The 20005-nt window shown below is 45.3% G+C and overlaps 1 protein-coding gene across 2 annotated transcripts in view; it reads right to left on the minus strand.

The window, feature by feature from the left end:
* DNAJC11 (DnaJ heat shock protein family (Hsp40) member C11) overlaps positions 1-20005 on the minus strand; it is a 77289-nt gene that overhangs the window by 8278 nt on the left and 49006 nt on the right. For both annotated transcript variants that reach the window (XM_077837488.1, XM_077837489.1), the window contains 5 exons: positions 17495-17617; positions 11212-11285; positions 8826-9015; positions 7118-7203; positions 249-365 (listed from right to left, as the gene is read on the minus strand). In XM_077837488.1, the coding sequence (XP_077693614.1) occupies positions 249-365; positions 7118-7203; positions 8826-9015; positions 11212-11285; positions 17495-17617 (590 nt within the window). The remainder of the gene's footprint in view (positions 1-248; positions 366-7117; positions 7204-8825; positions 9016-11211; positions 11286-17494; positions 17618-20005) is intronic.

Consider the following 20005-nt stretch of genomic DNA (forward strand, 5'->3'; position numbering starts at 1 on the left):
CACTAATGCCAGATGAAATGCTCAACCTCCAACAGAAGTAGGCTTACAGGGCCACATCCCTCTATTAAAAGTGAGAGCAGCTGCAACCTGCTCCATTTTATGGCATGTACATGCATCACAGTCTTTGGGTTCCTGTTGCCAGTATGCCTAAAATACCTTAGCTTGGGTGCCCCAATTGAATGCATCAGACACATGAATGTGTGTTACAGTCATAGCCACCAACATCACAGTTATAATCTTGAACTGACTTGATTTTCAGAGACACTCCCTGTGGAACACCAACACTGACAGTGGCTCCCAAAATACTGTGTCTGGAAATCTTCCTCTCTGCTCCATATTCCACTATGGTCCCAAAGAAACCTGCCCTAGAATGACAAAACCAGAAAACAATAAGACAAGAGCAGTGTCTCCAGTTTCACTTTTAATATCCAATTCTGTTTATTGTAGTTCACCATGTATCACAAAGGAGAGGTTACCAACCTTGTGCAGTAACTAGAGTTCTTTAAGATGTGCGTGATCAGAGATTTTCGTCAGCAGAGTACACGGGTCCATGTCTGCGCCCTAGATATCCTTGTGCTCCGGTGCAAGGGTGTATGGGTGGACAGAGGGGATGGAAGAACTGCCTCCACTCCAATTCCTTCTCAACCACGGAAGTCTAGCAAGATTGCAAGGCAGATGGGAAGGGGCAGGGGTAGTGGAGCACCCAGAGGGACACATCTTGAGGAACTCCAGTTACCATACCAAGTCAGTCACCTCCCACTCTTCTTTGAGTAGTGTCCCTAAGGGGTCTCACTTCAGGAGATCCTGAGTGTGGGAGGAGTGTGCTGAGGAGGCTGATTTAGTATGGATCATAGAACAGGGTCACCAAAAGCCACATCAGCTCTGGAAGCAAGCACAGGAGCATAGTGCTGGAAAAACATGCACCAATGATCAGGTGGCTGCCCCGCAGATGTCTGAGACAGGATGTTTTTCTGTAGGGCCACTCTGAGATTGAGCCCTAGTGGAATAAACTATCCTTTTAAGAGGGGGACAAACCCCCGAGGCTTCGTAACAGCTTAAGAAGCATCCTACAACAGTCTTTGGGTGGAGAATGGATGTCCTTTTATTCATTCCACGACAGAGCTGAAAAGCCTTGGGGAAGCCCTAAGGGGGTCAGTTCTGTCACGGTAAAAGGTGAGCTCTTCTAACATTCAATGTATGGTGGCTCATTTCTTCTCTTGAAGAGTGAGGCTTGGGGTGAAACAGCAGGGGTGAATCTCCTGATAAATGTGGAACTCTGAAGAAACTTTAGATAGAAAGCGAGGGTGTGGATGTAGTGTCACCTTGTTACGACAGAACACCGTATACAGTGGGTCAACCATCAGGGCTCCTATCTCCCCAACACCCTTCCTGGCTGAGGGACAAAGGAAGGAGGGATCAGCTCCCCATAGGTTCAAACTGAGGTTTCTTCTGCACATTGAAGACTAAACTGAGATCCCATGGTGGAGTGGGTTTTTTGACAGGAGGAAAAATGTTGAACAGGCACTTAATAAACATCATCACAATCAGGTGTCTGAAGAACTGAAAACTCAATAGGGGGGTAAAAGCTGTGATGGCAGTAAGGTGAACCTTAACCGAGCTCAGCAATAATTCCATGATTTTTAAATTTGGCAGATAATTGAGAATGTGCATCACATGAGACTCAAGAGGAGGTATAGATCAGTGGAAACATTTCCACTTCTGTAGGTAGGTTTTCCTTATAGTAAGTTTTCCACTGAGATCTTTATGTGGTGTGATATGCACCAGTTGCACAGTTTTTCTGACTCCGAACAAAAGGATCTTTCTCCTCCTTACCAAATGATAGAATGCATAGCTGCTCTGTTGGCCAGCATTATTATGACTGGGTTCCCCCAGATGTGGGTAAGGAAGGGCTGGCAAGTGTAACAAGGATTTCCTCAGCTGGTCCATTTGTCCTGAGCTGTGAAGTCCTGGAAGTGTGCACCCCAGCCCAACAGGGAAGCATTGTGGTGATGATCCTTGTGGGAGAAGGCTGTGACAATGGAACTCCCACACATACCTCTTTTGGATCTTTCCACCAAACTGCCACCCTCACCACTACAGGCTGCCAGTCCTGGAGCTCCCAGGCGTCATGGGAGCTGGACCCCTCCTCTCCCCTCCCGCAGCAGGGCTCCGACTCTCATTCCCTATCAGCCCCATTTTGTCACAGTTATTTTTAGTAAAAGTCAGGGTCAGAGGTCACAGGCTTCTGTGAATTTTTGTCTATTGCCCGTGACCTATCCCTGACTTTTACTAAAAATAACTGTGACAAAATCTTAACTTTAGTAATTAGTAAAGGGACGCAGCACAAGGTTGCTATACTTAAAGGGTCCTTGGGTCGGGACAAGGAGCAGTGGGTGGGACTGCACCTCCCCAGCCACTGGAGGAAGTGGCTATGCCCTAAGGAAAGGAATTAGAACTCTGGCACCCCAGGGAAGGGGGCCACACTGGGACTGACTCAGCGGGGAGCTGTGGTCAGAGAACTGAGTCCAAGAGGGGTGGCTTAGCAGGAAGGCTGGGGGTCACTGAGGACTCAAATAGAGGCAAAGATTCCCCAGGGAAGAAGCCCTTGGGGTGCTGCTCAATTCCAGATAAGGAATTTTGCAACCTAGCCAGACCACGCAAGGGTACTGTGATGGGCCCTCTTGGGCTGGTTAAAGACTGAGTCCAGGAGGGCTACAGGAAGATGCACCAACAGAGGGGGTACTGCGATAGGCTGCAGTTGGACTAATTAGGGGCCTAAGCCTTGGGAGGGCTGCAGGTTGACGCCAACGGAGAGGGTACAACGATGGGCCCTGTTGGACTATTAAAGGCTGAGCCCAGGGAGGGCTGCAGGAAATTGAGGCCATTTTTGGACTGTGTACCCCAGAAGGGATTTGTTGGTTTCACACACAGACTGTGTGTGACTTAGCTGGGGAGTCACTGAATACCCACCTGACAAATGCATTCATTAACAGCCTTGACAACAAGGGAGCTGGGTGTAGGATGGAAGAAAAAAATATACTCCAAGCCTCTGGGTGGTATATAATATTTTTGTCAGTCTGTTTACACTTAGGTAGCACTTTCCTACCCCCCCCCTCCGCCCCCAGACGTTCTGGTTAAACTTGGATTTAAACTTGGAGAGTGGTTACTTTGGATGAGCTATTACCAGCAGGATAGTGAGTTTGTGTGTGTGTGTTTTTGGAGGGGGGTGAGGGGGTGAGAGAACCTGGATTTGTGCAGGAAATGGCCCACCTTGATTATCATGCACATTGTGTAGAGAGTTGTCACTTTGGATGGGCTATTACCAGCAGGAGAGTGAGTTTGTGTGGGGGGGGGTGGAGGGTGAGAAAACCTGGATTTGTGCTGGAAATGGCCCAACTTGATGATCACTTTAGATAAGCTATTACCAGCAGGACAGTGGGGTGGGAGGAGGTATTGTTTTATGATCTCTGTATGTATATAAAGTGTGCTGCAGTTTCCACGGTATGCATCCGATGAAGTGAGCTGTAGCTCACGAAAGCTCACGCTCAAATAAATTGGTTAGTCTCTAAGGTGCCACAAGTACTCCTTTTCTTTTTGTGAATACAGACTAACACAGCTGTTACTCTGAAACTTAGGTAGCATGGTAGCTGGAATTTGCTGAGCCATAAAGGCTGCGGCCAGCAAACAGACATTGATTTGGTATCTCACATGTTGATCAAAAAGCTAGTATAATATAAAATTAACATGGCACACATTAAATGGATTAAAAACTGGCTAACTTATAGGTCTCAAAATATAACTGTAAATGGGGAATCATCATCAAGTTAGCGTGTTTCCAGTGGGATCCCGCAGGGATTGGTTCTTGTCCTGTGCTATTTAACATTTTTATCAATGACCTGAAAGAAAATATAAAACCATCACTGATAAAGTTTGCAGATGGCACAAAAATTGGGGGAGTGGTAAATAGTGAAGAGGACAGGTCACTGATTCAGAGCAATCTGGATCGCTTGGTAAACTAGGTGCAAGCAAACAATGTGTTTTAATACATCTAAATGTAAATATGTACATTTAGGAACAAAGAATGTAGGCCCTATTTACAGACTGAGGGAGTCGTGGTGGACAATCAGCTGGACATGAGGTCCCAATGTGTTGCAGTGGCCAAAAGAGCTAATTTGATCCTGGGATATAGAAACAGGAATCTTGTGTAGGAAGAGAGAGATTATTTTACTCTGCTTTTGGCACTGATGCAACTACTGGAATACTGTGTCCAGTTCTGGGGCCCACAATTCCATGTGTTAAATTGGATGTTAAACTGGAGCAGGTTCAGAGAAGAGCCACAAGAGTGATTAAGGATAAGAAACATGCAGTGTAGCGATAAACTATCTAGACTGAGTTCTTTGAGTCCAACAAAGAAAAAGTTAAATGGTGACTTAATTACAGTCTATAAGCATCTACATAGGGAACAAATATTTAATAATGGACTCTTCAGTCTAACAGAGAAATGTCTAACACAATCCAATGGCTGAAAGCTGAAGCTAGGCAAATTCAGACTTAAATAAGGTGTACATTTTTGACAGCGAAAGCAATTTAACCATTGGAACAATTTACCAAGGGTCGTGGTGGATTCTCCATCACTGACCATTTTAAAATCAAAATGGGATGTTTTTCTAAAAAATCTGCTTTACAAATAATTTGGGGGAAGTTCTATGGTCTGCATTATACAGGTCAGACTAAATGATCACAATGGTCCCTCCCTTCTGGCCTTTGAATCTATGCATCAATTAAATTGATGGGCAAGGTGATTTTGCCCTAAGCAGACAAATGGAGGATGTCCAACAGGGAATTCTGGGGATCCTTCATCTCCTCCAGTGGAATTTGTAAAGTCTCTTGGAAGGTATCCATTTCAGACGATCTTGAAAGGCCTTGAAATCATAAATATTCAGCATAAAATGGCAAGGAGGCACAGTAGTGTCATCTGGTGAGAAGGAAATTTTGTGGGAAGGTAATCTCTCCTCTTTCTCTTCTGGCTCTTGGTCCTCTGAGAGATCCTCCTGTGGAGCAAGAACCAGGGTGGCGGTTGTTGATCCTCACATGCCCTCTTACAATATGGGACCCAGTATACCTGGTCACCATCAGGGGCCCACAGATTCCAATAACCCCACTGTGGTGCAGTGTAAGGGAGGGGGCAGAATCCCAGGGTTGCCAGGTATCTCTCCGGTTGGAACTTATTCCTCGGGGTGCACCTCAAGGGAAGGAGTCTGGAACAGGAAAGTAGAGGAACCTTGTATGGACACCTCGGAATCAGATGAGGTGTCATCGCCGTATCCACCGGTGCCAGTGCTGGAGGCCAGAGAGGCCCAATAATGGCATCAGTACTGGAGACCAAGACTTGTTTGGCTGGTTAGATGATACCAGAGGATGTCTCAGTACTGGCTGGAAATCCTTCTCAGTAGCCTCAGAGTTTGTGTGTGGCTGGTGACCATGATGGTACTGGAGGACGAGTCACCAATGTCAATGGCAGGACCAGAGGTTAAGTAGATTCCGGGAGGTAAGTCAGCACTGGCAGAGCGTCTCTCTGGGGACCCCTCAGCAATGGTGACTCAGATGCCTCCCAGTCCTCATGGAACAGAAGCCAGTATGGTACCAGGGACTCTGGACAGGGGCCCCCACAAGTCAGGTGGTAAGAGCAATCCATGCACTCTTCTTGGCTGGCTGGCTGGCTGGCACCATGATTTCAGCTTGTCCTTAGAGTCCTTGTGTTTCAAAGGCACCGAGTCCAGTGCCAATGCCGATGCCACTTGAGGTTGTTTACCTAACAGTTTCTCAGTACGCAGTGTTGTCTTTTTAGCCAGTGCCAGGATCTTGGTTGGGGGCGGGGAGGAGGGGTTTGAGTGTCGAGAAAGAGCCTCGGCAGTACCTGTGTTGGGATGCGAGGTCTCCTGAGGCCTGGACCCAGAGATGACTTTTCTCTTCTCTTAAACCATTCTCCAGAATGGGATATCTCCTTTTTTAGGGTCAGAATGGTTCTAAAGGGGCCCCAGGGTCTTTGCTTCCTGCCACAGCAGTGATGGTGGCCAGAGCTCTCTGCGCAACCGAATCTGACGTATTGGACGTGACTCAGACCTTCCAGGTCTCGGAAAACACTCCATCAACACGAGTTTTAGTCTGTTCTCCTTCAGTATTTTAGACTTGCTTTTAAATCCTGAGTAGATCTTACATTTCGATGGGATGTGAGTTTTTCCCAGGCAGTTGACGCACCTGAATGTCTGTCACTGCAGGGAAGAGACGTCTGGCAGGGTTTGAAGCCAGGGGTCTTGAACATAACCCATTACTCGAGGCCATGGATTGTGGCCCAAGAAGAAAAGAAATACGCAGATCGGGCAAATGAAACAGGGGGATGCTAAAGTGTGCTAAACAACGGGAAAATATATAAAGAAAATCACTAAGAAGAAACAGTAAAAGACATGCAGCATGCCATGTTGCTAACTATAGCCAACACAGCAATGCTCTGTCTCAAGCTGCAGGTAGTTGAGACAGAACTGAAGTGCCAGCAGGGCCATACTCCCACACTATGCCCTTACATCGGAGCACCAGGATACCTAGGGTGCAGGCGCAAACTCTGCTGGTGACAGTCTCCAACGAGGAGCACACAGGAGCATGCACATCCTGAAGTGGAGCTGCCACAGGCAGACTCGTCGAAGAAATAGCAGCAAATTAAAACAGGAAACAATATGGAACAAGAAAAAGACGTGTTTAGGGGCTGTTAGTTAGTGAGTGATTAACTATGTAAATACAGGACCTAAATGGAGGAGGCCCTTTTCAGTTAGTACAGTAACAAACTGGCAAGGCTTTGTTGGTGATGATACACAGATATCAAAATAATACAGGTACAATCTCCCCAGCTGAAGAGGACAAAGACTCATCTTAGCCCCAAGACTGTGACCCTTCATTTAGTCACATTAACAGAGAGAATTAAAAATCAAGGGAAGCAGCTCTTCCACCAAGAAATACACAGGCATCAGAGCACAAACTACACAGAGGTACAGCAGCAGTAACTGGGTTTCCTTGCCAGATGCTCTGATGCAAGCCCCACAGGAGCATTCCCACTTATACTCACTTGAGGGAACCTTTAACTCGGGTTTGATCCTCATCCTGAAACTTATGCTGGTAACTGATCATCATGAAGGAGTGGGGGATTCCGAGCTGAAACACCAGAGAGGCATAAGTTCATGGACAAGCTGTATCAGCCACAGCTGAGTACTCCACTGATTTCCTTTCCAGTCCCTTCTGCAGGGTAGACATCACCCCAATAGCTACCACCTGCATGTCACAACCCTCCACCTGTGCTCACAGTGTCACTCACTGAATTTTAGACTGTGCCCTGTGAAGCCTTTACTTGGGACTGAGAACGAAGCTGAGTGGGGCTTTGGAACAAGAGAGGGACTCTTACAAAGTGATCTGCAGAACAACAGTTGGAGAAGTGCTGCCTTGAAGGGACACTGTCAGCTGGTTTAAGATCTCATTTCATTGCTGTTCCTGGGAAATTTCCAGGCACCACTACTTAGCAAAACTGATACCTGCCATATGATCCCAGACAAATGGGGCCATTCTGAAACACCCTGCTCCCCACCCAGACCCGTAAGTCTTTACATTAGTGTGATCACATCAGAGCAGCAGGTTGAGTGTTCATGCCAACACTCTGGGAAAGCGCACGCATGCAGACAGGGTGGGTGGATGCACTCATTGCAGTGCTCAGAGCACTTTGCGGGTACATTCAGGAATGGCAAGTATCTCCATATGGCAGGAAGATTAGTGTCGCTTTCCACAGAAGAGGCAGACTCAAGGCTGTTCTCAAGTGTCTCCTGGAAACATTGGACTGGGCAGCAAGCATATCAGGTGATCTAAGCACATTCCCAAGTGACTGGGTCATTTCTGCGAGGAACGTGCTGCAAGATTTCTGGCTCTGGTGAATTAAGTGGCTGCTGTAGGAACATTTCTAACTAGTACAGGAGCAGCAAGAAATGTGACAGGTCTATAGCCCTGAAACTGTGCTTTGCTCTTTCTGCAAAACATTTAAGTAAATGTGTTCTTCCTGCTGAGAGAGACATTTCTGCTTCCATAGACACCTGGACGTGGTGTGTTTTGCTGCTCTGAATGCTGAGGGGAAGGTTACGTGTTCTGCTGAGCAGAAATCACATAGACTGTCAATGTGTCATTCAGGAGTAAGAGTGCAGCGGCAGAATCTGCTGCTGGAATTCAGAGCAAACAGCTGCTTTTCAATGCATTCTGCAAAAAGGGAGTTGGAAAAATTGTTCTGAGCAGAGACACAAATTTTAGGGTGCACTAACCTGAGAACTTCCCTTTAAGCTCTTTTGCACCTGCCTCTCTCTCGCCCCCCCAGGAGGAGGAAGGAACACTAACTTCATGGAAATCAGTGGCAACACTGCTATGTCCATAAGCCAGCTGAAGGGACTGAGTAAAGTAGCACAAACTATGCTCCAAGAAAGGAAACAGTCTCCCAGCCCAAGGAAGCTGAAGCCTGACACATTGCTCTCCATATCTCCAGCACATGAACATTATGAGCTGTGTCCTCCAGCTCACTACCACAATACTAGCCATCTGTTCTGGGCAGGGGGCTGCAAAGTGAAGGGCTAATCCACAAACCCATCACACTAACTAAATTCAGACAGGTGCTAATTACATAAATTACTGACAGAGGTTATAATGGAAAAGGGGCAAGCTACCTTCCAATGGGCACTATAAGAGGCAGCTCAAATATCAAGAAGGAGCTTGCTCTCCATTACGAACAACCCTCCGAGTCTTACCTGCAAGGCCACTGTGAAATGACTGGTTTTGGTATCCCGGACAATACTCGTATTCATGGCTGACTGGATGCCCCATCGCCACTGTAAATAGCCCATTGTGTTCTTATCTAGGTTCCGTGCCAGGACAGTCGTGAGGCCTGGTCGGATTCCACGGGACGAAAACTGAAGAGCACAGTTTGTGGTGATGAAGCTGCAAGAAATAAGGAGAGCATCAGCAGCAGTAAGAACAGAGACTCTCTAAAAAGAACAGAGACTCTCCTGTCACCCAGGAGCTTTGGCATGCAGGACTCTCAAGAGACACTCGCTATCCTTCAGCTCCAATATCAGCTGCAATCAGTTCATACATTAGACACTGGCAGCACTGTAAGCCCCCAATTCAGTCAATCATGTGATAACATTAGGGCCAGCCCAACAGGAGTGCAAACACTGGCAAGGAGGCTTGCCTCATGCTTACTGCGCAACAAGTATGGACTCAGTTCTGTGGAAACAGCACCACCACCTGCTATGGAGGCCTCCTATTGCTGCCCAGCAGCTCCCCACCACCAGGGTGAGAGGCAGCAGCAGTACGCTCTCCAGGGGCCCACGTCACAATCTGGGCTCTGAGAATGGGATGTCTGAAAACCAGAAGGGCTCAAAGGGAAGGAGACAGCACTGTCACCAATGAGAAAGAGGCTCTAATGCAAAAATGCAGTCAGCACCTAGCTTGTACTTTTCTGCACAAAAGGATGGTTCTGGTCATTTGCAAATCACCACCTGGCAAAGGGCAAACCGTGCATTACTTCTCTAATCTCCTTTCTTAATGTCAGAACCTCTCCTGCACATGTGAGTCCCAGAAGAGCCCTGGATGCAGAGGCCAGGAGTCTGGAGAATGTCACTGAGCATTATTTCCGCACAGCATCATAAGGCTTGTGACAAAGAGATCTCCTGAGCTTCGCTCCCTCTTCTCCCCACTTCATAGAAAGCCATTCCTGTAATTTACAGCTTAATGATATCCCACAAAGCAGCCTCTATTTCCTAACCTATCTGACCTTCAAGTTCATCCTCTGAAAAACCAAGGTGTCTAGCAGTTCTACTTTCCCCCTTCCTCCCCTTTCAGATAATTAAGAGGAGACTTAGTTACACTAGCCTTGTTCCCTTCTTGGGAGCCTGTGTCACTTGTACATGCCAATACCAGCCTGCTTCCTTTACCCTCCAAACGGAAAAAAAACAAACAACCCTTCCCTAGTTCTCTCAAGTATTCCAAATTGAGCTACTACCCCTTCTCCCAGGTGGGAAAGGGGAACTGAGTCACAGGCTTTGGGTTCACTTTGAAAATAAGCAAACTGCTGCCTCCAAACACGCCTACTGGTGACAACACTGAACACAGTGGATCAGATGTGAGACAGTCACAGACACGTGCTTTGTCATGCTCTCATTTATTTCTGGGTTGTTCTCTTTAAACAAAAGGAAACAAGGAATTTAATTCAAACTTTTAAAATTATGCTCTCAGAACTGACTGCTCCCTTACAAATCCTGCCTGAGAAGTGGCTGTTTTCTACTGAGCTACACAATCCTGCTGATCACTCAAAAGAAGAAATGAAGAAGTTGCCTTTGAAAGTTGTTTCAAAAAGTGAAAAATGTGCCTCCTTCCAGTTACAACATCTCAATAAAGCTGAAGCTGGGTACGCAAAGCTTCACACGCCAGATGAAATAGAAGAACTGAACAGCAACCATCTCCACAGTACTCAATCCCTAAAGCAATAACCACTGTCACAAAAGAATAATAAAAGTTGTGAAAAAGCATCCGTTCGCTCCCTCCATTAAAACCGGGATCAACTCCTGTTTTTTGCCATGAAATTAACTGTAACAGAAATACTGCACTCAAGGAAATTAAGACCTTGGACGGTGAAGTGGAGAAAAAGAAGTTTTGACATAGAGCAACCAGCTGCTCCCTCTGGTTCGTGTGTGTGTGTGTGTGGGTTTTTTTTCCCCCGCTATGACTAAAGATAACACTGTCTAGGAGTTTCCTCCCAGTCTGGTTTCTTCAAACGCTTGACTCTGGACCATAGTCAGACTCTTGTGTTTAGGAGATCACAAACTGTCATAGAATTGACTGTGAGGACATAAAACCGGCAGTGTGACCTCCTTACAAGAGCAAATATAGACCAAAGATGGGAAAGGACGCAATCCTTGCTAAAACCTGCAGAGTACAGTTAAAATGCATGGTACCAACAACAAAATAAAATAAAATCTAAGCATTTTCTCTCATATGAAAGTCCTCTGTAAGGTTTAAATTGGACTGCCATGTTCTATGTGATAAACAAATCCAAAGTGAATATGAAAGGGCATTTCAGTCTGGAACATTCATAAACAGGGCTATAGAGTAGTAGCTGTTTCTTATATTTACCATCTTGGTGTAAGATTACGAAATATCTTCAGACCAAACAGAGGTCCCTGAAGGTCTCCAGCTCCAAACTCTAACTGTTTAAATATAAGAGACAAAACAGTTAGAAGGGAACATCTTTCCCAGTAGTTGCACAGTACTGTCTATTCTATTTACCATTGCCTTATGCTATAGGCACATTAAATACCTCAACATAGTATAAATCATTCATGTCTGTTCACTTTAGCAATCTGTCTTTTCTATTAGTATTATGCTCAGGAACACAAAAGGTCTCAATTTGTATACTCTCAATGATGATAGCAAAAAAACCCTGCCAATTATACAGTCAGAGTATTATAATCAGAACACTGCCTGCTCCAATCACTACAGAAACAACATGAGAACAAGCAATCGTTTGGCCTTGAGAGGCCTCCTTTCGTTTTTAAATTTTGATGTTTACAGGTTCAAGATGTTTTCATATTCCTGTAACTGAGACCTCCAACTCATTGAGTCCACTGAACAGCAGGTAGATGGTGATCACTACAACCCAGGTCAGATTGCAATGGGTGATAGAAAGCTGGAAGACTCCACATCCTATTCCTACCCCCATGCCACTGTCTGATCTGGAGGTTCTCAGAGAGACACCTCCTTACAGTTCTTAGCACCTGTGATGCATGACCAGAAGGGTTAAACATCCTGCAAAATAAATAACCCTCAAAAGACACGTGGAGGGATAATGTTTGTGTATTTACATATGTGTGAATAGGGTCGACAATGTAATCAACAGTCCCTGTCTATGCTGTATGCTGATAGTTCAGAGATCAAAAGAACATCCTAGCATTTAAATTAATTGTAAACTTGGGATATCTCAGTATTCATCTTTCTTTGAAATGTACTGTGAATGGTGGAAAAACAAGCAAATTGCCTTATGTTAATTCTTTAGCTAAGTACCAGCGATGGACCTCCTTCAAAAGTCATCCTAATTACCTTTTGTTCCCGGAGGAACTCCCAACTTGTCAAAGAGGACATGAAATTGTATAAAAGATCATTGGATCCTGATTCTGTTGTCTCAGAACTGCTTAAGCTTCATCAGGGGAAGTTTGAGTCGCAAGATTGAGGTCCCAGTTATGCTGGTACACGCTGAATATGATATTTGAACATTGGACTATAACCTCTGAACTGAATTCTAAAGGAACTCTTAGCAACAACAAAGCTCACCATCTCTGCTATGAATCTAAACCTCAATGAACTGAACTCATGTCTGTACGTATTGATCTTTTAACCATACTCTCTGTCTTGTTTGAACCTTTTCTTTTATATGATGAAATAAGATTTTCAGGAATATTTGATTTAGGTATCTGGATGGAAACTTGAGGCTGGATCACTTTAAGGGAACTAACAAATTTATTTGAGCATAAGCTTTTGTGAGCTACAGCTCACTTCATCGGATAAAGTCAGGAGCTTATGCTCAAATAAATTTGTTAGTCTCTAAGGTGCCACAAGTCCTTTTCTTTTTGTGAATACAGACTAACACGGCTGCTACTCTGAAACCTGTCTTTAAGGGAACTGTGTTGTTTAGACTTCTGAGTAACCAGTAAGGTAATAAAGAAGCTGTTTTATGATAGCTTGGTAAATCTAAGTATTGGAATATCCACCAGCTTTATGGGGATTGTCTGCCCCATTCTTTGCAGTTCACCCTAATTGAGGAACCATAGCTGGTCCCCATTGGGACCCCAGTCACAACACCATTGTCTCTAATGCTGCATTATAGGATTAGTATATGACAAAATGCTGAAAAACATCATATGGATCCTTGGATTCTAGAGGAAGCTGGTATTTCAGAGACAGGACAGTGATCTTGTAGCCTGGATTAAATATTTCTTAGGTCTTTCCTTTTGAACCACTTTGGGTCATTAAATGTTATTGCTACAAGCTAGATCACATAGGCACAATTTGCACTGAAAGGTACTAAGAAACTGGGAACTTTTTGTGTCATTAAAGGTAATGGTCCAGTGTCCTGATGTACACTTCATCTTAAATAAACAAACGTAGACTTTAAGCCATCTGAAGCCAGCCAACCCAATCCTAGGGTTTGTGACTTCGAATGTACACTGCGCATCTTCTAGAGGCCATGGGTGGCATTCCAAATTAATGGCCATTGAAACTCACAACAATATATATGCACGGATTCACCCAAACTGGTCAAGCCAGTGTTACACTGAGCTTGGTATTGCTTTGCCCCTCCAGCTTTCCTTCTCCCTGCGCCCAAATGGAGGAGAAGTAAGTGTACATTATTATTCATAGCTAGTGCTTCACAATCTGAGAGCTGTACAAACTAAATCAATCCTGACACACACCAGGAGGTAGCTAGGCAGGCATTGTTCCAGTAGTGCAAGCAGGGACTCATACACCAAGGGGGGAAAGTGAATTGCCCATGGCCGCACAGCAAGTAAGTCGCAGAGCCATGATAGCAGCTCAGAAGTCCTGTCTCCCAGTTCCATGCTTAATACATTACTCCATACTGTGAACACAGTAGAGCTTGCATTTGGGCACATACATGCAGTGCCTTGTGTTACAGAAATCCTCACAGACTCCCAACCTGCCAGTCCATTAACTTCCACCACACAAACCTGCATTTGGAATTAGCATTTTAGTTTTGAGGAACTCCAATTCCAGGACACATTTGCTTTTGTTCCTAAGAGAGTCTTTAGCAAACTCCATGACACTGCTTATGAATCTAGGTCTCACTTTGCAGTTCAACATCCTGAGAACACAGTGCTTCCTATAGCGACTCGTGAAGGCTGGGCACTCAAGAGAAGAAGCTGGCTGCATCTCTAAACGAATGGTGTTCTGCTGGTGACAGTTTAGAAACAGCTATTCACTCCCCCAGCTTACTTGAATCTAGGTTTTCTGCCAGGTGGCACTCCCTGGATAAGAATGACAGGCCTCCCAGCCTGGGGTGACAGGCTTGGGCTTACACTAGGGCTCAAAAAATAGTTGTGTAGACAGTGCTTTGAAGCCCACCCTCTCAGAGCCTAAGCCACAGCTTCAAAGCACTCTCTACATAGCTATTTTCTGAACCCTAGTGCAAGCCCTGCAAGCCAAACCAATCACCCCAGGCTGGGAGACTTGCTGCCAGGAGCTATGTAGACATCGCCTAAGCGAGTGGAACCAGTGCCAACATTGCCACCACCAGCTAGAAGAGGAGCTGCAGGGACAAGAAAAAGGGAGGAAAACAAACGGTGTTAAAAACCATCAAACCATACTTTCCAAGCCAGATCTCAAAGCAGGAACACAGGCCCTGCAATGTACACAGAAGCGGCTCAAGAGCCTCTTTGAAAGCGAAGATGGTTTGGGAGCAACCTGATGGAGGCACCATCTCAGAGAAGGGAGACCTACCTCTGAGTTCCACTCACACACCAACATCCTCAGTGCTAGTACAGGGAAGAGTTCACTACAAGAGGTTACACTCCATTGCAGAACCCCCAGCTACTAGCTCCTTCTTTAAAGGGGTTATCTATTGTCACTAGCTTTCATTCCAACTTTGTTTTTACCTCTGTGGTCAGCCAAAGGACCTCATTCCCAAACTTGTGAAGAGGGGCTAGAAGCAGGAGGATTCCCTGAAATAGGTGATGCCATCCAAGAACCGGCTGCTGCCCTCTGAAGATGCAAGTCCTTGGCTTCAATGCTTATTTCTTTGTATTTGCATTTTGTTCCACTGCATTGTTTATAGATCTCACTTGTGACTGGAGGGAGTCCTCAGGAGTCTCACGTTAAACCCTGTCAGCACATCTGTTACAGCACAGTATTGCAGTCTGTAGAATGCTCTTGCTGTTTCATTTACTAGTCTGGGTGACTTTCAAGGCTGCAATTCAATGTTAATTTGGCACTGTTCAGTCTCATCAGCAGAAACAGTTGTTAAACTGGCTACCTTTCAATAGGAAGAAATTCCAGAATCAGTTCTTGTTCCTTGAGTCCTTGTTCTCTTAAGTAGGTTTATTATACGTTTATTTACAGGTCATTTGTTTTCCATCAGATTCAGAGTTCAGTGACCAGAGACAAACTCTGTCAAGTACAAACTCACTTTCCAAATAAATCCCAAGGGAAACGGAGATAGATGGGAGGAGGAACTGCATGTGACTGAAAAGATGACATCTATACAACTGGACCCTTATGTCATACTGAGCACTATAGCTATTGCTTTTGGATTCCTATGTGTACTGCTTATCACAGATTTTCTAGGACTGTGAAGTATCACAAGCTGGAGTCTGTTACCCTAATTTTAAACACATTTAAGGTACTGGTTTTGTCTCAGTTTGTCTTCCTCACCTTCTGAAAAGGAAAGAGGAGTAAGGTCACTGAGTATTGGATCTTGATGTCTCATAGCTCTTGGAACATGCAACAGGAAGGAGTCTTGGATTTTGTACAAGGTGGGAATTTGTAAAGTTGAAAGATGAAATAAACTAAAATCCCTCAACCTTTCTGTGACAGATGACAGACTTGGGAATTGTAAAGAGTTCAAAGGACTTTAATGAAAATGTGCCAGACAAGCATGGGCTTTTGGGACAATACATATTAAATGGGTTCCCTGGGGAATCCCCGTGGAGTGCTTAATGCAAATGCCACAAATCTGGTTATGCAAAAAAACTCAGCCTTTGGAAGCTAAACCTGAGGAGAGGGCCATCAACTGGTGATTACCTGTTCCTGCATACTAGATATCAAAGGCCTAAGCTGTATAAAGAAATGCTGAGCTGCTCAGTCTGGGTTCTGGTTGCTGATCTAAAGACTGATATGAACTTGTAACCACAAGTTGTGGAGTTTGAAGGACTGACACCTACCAGAGCCCTTGTTGGAGTTGGGGGTTCCCTTGGGGATAAGTTGTTTAGCATGCATATAGATTCTTTGATTGTTTTGAGATGCTTTCTCTGTAATGCTTTTACCTTCAAAATAAATGTACTTGCTTAGAAGGAGCTGAGTGGTCATTTGTAACTGCTCACAATACACTGGTCAGAGGCCTCACAGGAAAGCAGAGTGCAGGCCCTGGCCCTTTAGGTAGTTTGGCTTGCTGGGGATATCACAGTGTGCATCAGTGAGCTGTGCAAAATTAAAACACTGGTCAGAAAGGAGTGACATACAGGTCTGCACCCAGGAGAAGTGCTGGTGGGGAGCCAGAAACCTTTACGTGGGTGCCTTTGAGGAACACAGAGGGGAAAATACAGCTGCAGTTACCATAAAACTCTGACACTATTTCTCCAGAACAGCCAGCATCTTTGATAGCTGCAGTGTTGTTGTAGCCATGTTGGTCCCAGGATATTAGAGAGACGGGGAGGAGGGGGAAGTAATATCTTTTACTGGATCTACGTCCGTTGGGGAAAGAGAGAAGCTTCTGAGCTACACAGAGCTCTTCTTCAGGTCTGGAAAAGATACTCAGAGCATCACAACTAAATACAAGGTGGAACAGATTGTTTAGCGTAAGTAATAAAGACATATTCTAAAGGACCATTTAAGGTGAAGTGGCCAATACCCCCACAGTCATAGGACAAAAAAAGGGGACTTGTGGGTTACAGATTGTTGTAAGAATCCATAAATCCAGTGTCTTTTTATTAAGACCATGATTTTTAGTATCCAACAAAATATGAATTTAAGCTACCAGACTCCTCTTTTGAAGGTATCATACAGGTTTCCATTGAGGATGAAGACTGAAAGGACAGATATGGAGTGATCATTTTGCGAAAAGTGTTCACCCCAGAGTGATATAGTGGTTTGGTCTTTTATCATTTTTCTGTGAGAGTGCATTCACCTTTGATAAGCAGGTTTAAACAATTTTCTTGACTAAACAAATCAGACCCTGCTAATCAAACTGACCTAGTGGATGTAACCAAGCCACGTAGATGCCCTGAAAGATCAGAAAGGAATGCAGCCATCTTCAGCTGAACCTGCTGCCACCACACCCTCTGCTGAGAGATGCCTCATATCAAAGCCACTTTCTTCAGTAATACTTAACTTCTGTTCTCATAGAGAGAGAGCCGGTAACTGACAACATGGGGCTTGCAGCTATTTATATCACACTTGACTGGAGTCAAGTTGGTTTTCCCTATAGCTTTTATGAGCAACAAAAACCCGGTCTGTGGTCTCAGGCAAGTAGCATCCAGTGCTCTGAATAACTAGTCAACCAAGATTTCTCAAACTCCAGCACAGTTTCTTCATTTTGGTTTACAACTTACTGCATAAATGGGGATAAAGAACTCAGACAACTGGCTAGAAATAGGCTGGTGGGAAGAAAAAAAAACACAGTTAATGCTCCTACCTCTCCCCATCCCTTGGGGGATGTGACCCGTCTAAGAGCAAGGTTAATTGATCCACCTCCATTCCCATTCTGGGTGGAGAGGCTACCGGAGAGTATCGCTGTGTCTGTGGCAGTCAGTGGAGCCTGGAAAATAAATTTATTGTGAGTGGATTAATCTGAGTTATTAGCAACCTCAATTACAAAAACCTAATGAACACATTGCAAGGACATAGCCAAAACTGCACATGATTGGAGAGTTTGTAAGCATACAGGGACATGTAATTATTGAAACAGTGTTACCTTTCTCTCAATTCCTGTTCCTGGGTATTTGAACTGTGTGTAGCCACCAGACTAAGTTCTATAGTCAAACTTTACAAAACAAGAGTGCAGCATACAGATAAGTGGCACTCTTACAGCACAAAACAACATTATTTGCACATTTATGCAAACATACTTACAACCCTACACCTTGCACTGCGATCCTGTCAGATCTCACAAGTCATACAGGGTCACACTGGATTAATACCTCAGTGGGAGACCTTTAAGGAGCATCAGAGTGAAGCAGCAAGTAATCATGATAATTCAGCATGTGGCACTCTTCCTATTGGTCAGTACTGACCAATATGGGGTGGATGAATGGACTATAAGGTGGACAGAAACTTGGCTAGTGTGATGCAGCAGGGAGGGGGGAGTGTTGACCTGGGAATGTGGCAGGGGAGTTTCAATGGGAGACTTGAGAGCCTGTCACCTGAGCCAGGAGTGGGAGGTAACACCTCTGCCCAGGAATGTGGACAGAGGCTGCAGGAGGGAGCCTGCTGGGGGGGGTTTAGTCTCAGTTTTGGTGCTGGGTGGTGGAACGCAGGGAACCCCAGGGCTGGGGTCTAAGCTCCCTGCTCCCCCAGAAGGACTTGACTGAGGGGTCCTGGTTGTACCCACAAGCTCTGTTTGAGACTATGTTCCTATTGTTCAATAAATCTTCTGTTTTACTGGCTGGCTGAGAGTCTCAGTGAATCCCAGGAAGAGGGGTGCAGGGCCTGGACTCCCCCACACTCCATGACAGCTAGATTCTCGGGCTCAATGGCTCCCTGTCTAGTTGGCAGCCGGTATCAAGTGGAGTACCCCAAGGGTTGGTCTTCGGGCCGGTTTTGTTCAATATCTTCATAAATGATCTGGAGGATGGAGTGGATTGCACCCTCAGCAAGTTTGCAGATGACATTAAACTGGGAGGAGTGGTAGATACGATGGAGGGTAGGGATAGGATACAGAGGGACCTAGACAAATTAGAGGACTGGGCCAAAAGGAATGTGATGAGGTTCAACAAAGACAAGTGCAGAGTCCTGCACTTAGGACGGAAGAATCCCATGCACCGCTACAGACTAGGGACCGAATGGCTAGGCAGCAGTTCTGCAGAAAAGGACCTAGGGGTTACAGTGGACAAGAAGCTGGATATGAGTCAACAGTGTGCCCTTGTTGCCAAGAAGGCCAATGGCATTTTGGAATATATAAGTAGGGGCATTGCCAGCGGATCGAAGGACGTGATCGTTCCCCTCTATTCGACATTGGTGAGGCCTCATCTGGAGTACCGTGTCCAGTTTTGAGCCCCACACTACAAGAAGGATGTGGAAAAATTGGAAAACATCCAGCGGAGGGCAACAAAAATGATTAGGGGACTGGAACACATGACTTATGAGGAAAGGCTGAGGGAACTGGGCTTGTTTAGTCTGCGGAAGAGAAGAATGAGGGGGGATTTGATAGCTGCTTTCAACTACCTGAAAGGGGGTTCCAAAGAGGATGGATCTAGACTGTTCTCAGTGGTAGCAGAGGACAGAACGAGGAGTAATGGTTTCAAGTTGCAGTGGGGAAGGTTTAGGTTGGATATCAGGAAAAACTTTTTCACTAGGAGGGTGGTGAAGCACTGGAATGGGTTACCTAGGGAGGTGGTGGAATCTCCTTTATTAGAGGTTTTTAAGATCAGGCTTGACAAAGCCCTGGCTGGGATGATTTAGTTGGGGATTAGGTCCTGCTTTGAGCAGGGGGTTGGACTAGATGACCTCCTGAGGTCCCTTCCAACCCTGATATTCTATGATTCTATGAATGCCCCAGTGTCCTTTTTACTCGGGTCAGAAGTGAAACAGAAGTCTTTGACCATTCATGCTTATTGAAGTGCAACCTGTTGCTTTGGATTTGGGTTCTGATGCTTTCAGGAACTGCCAGGCAAATCAACCAACTCTATAAATCCAGTTTCAGGTAACAAGGTAGTGAGACTCCTGGGAAGGCGGGGGATGGGACCCACACTGGAGCACATTCTTAAATACAAAGGCCAGTGTTTGTCTCTGAAATTTGTGTTTACATTTTAAACATCGCTTTGAAAATGTGTTTGAGAAATCAAGGCTTAGCCCAGCAGCCAGCCTGTTCGAGCCAAGGAAACTTGCTAGCAGGGGAGGCAGAGCCTTTGTAGCATGCAAACTGGAGCCAAAATTCCGGCATTTGTGTCCTAAAAAATGTATGAGATCGTGTCAACACATGATCCCA

The sequence above is a fragment of the Eretmochelys imbricata genome, chromosome 18 (assembly GCF_965152235.1).
Source record: "Eretmochelys imbricata isolate rEreImb1 chromosome 18, rEreImb1.hap1, whole genome shotgun sequence".
Lineage (NCBI taxonomy): Eukaryota > Metazoa > Chordata > Testudines > Cheloniidae > Eretmochelys > Eretmochelys imbricata.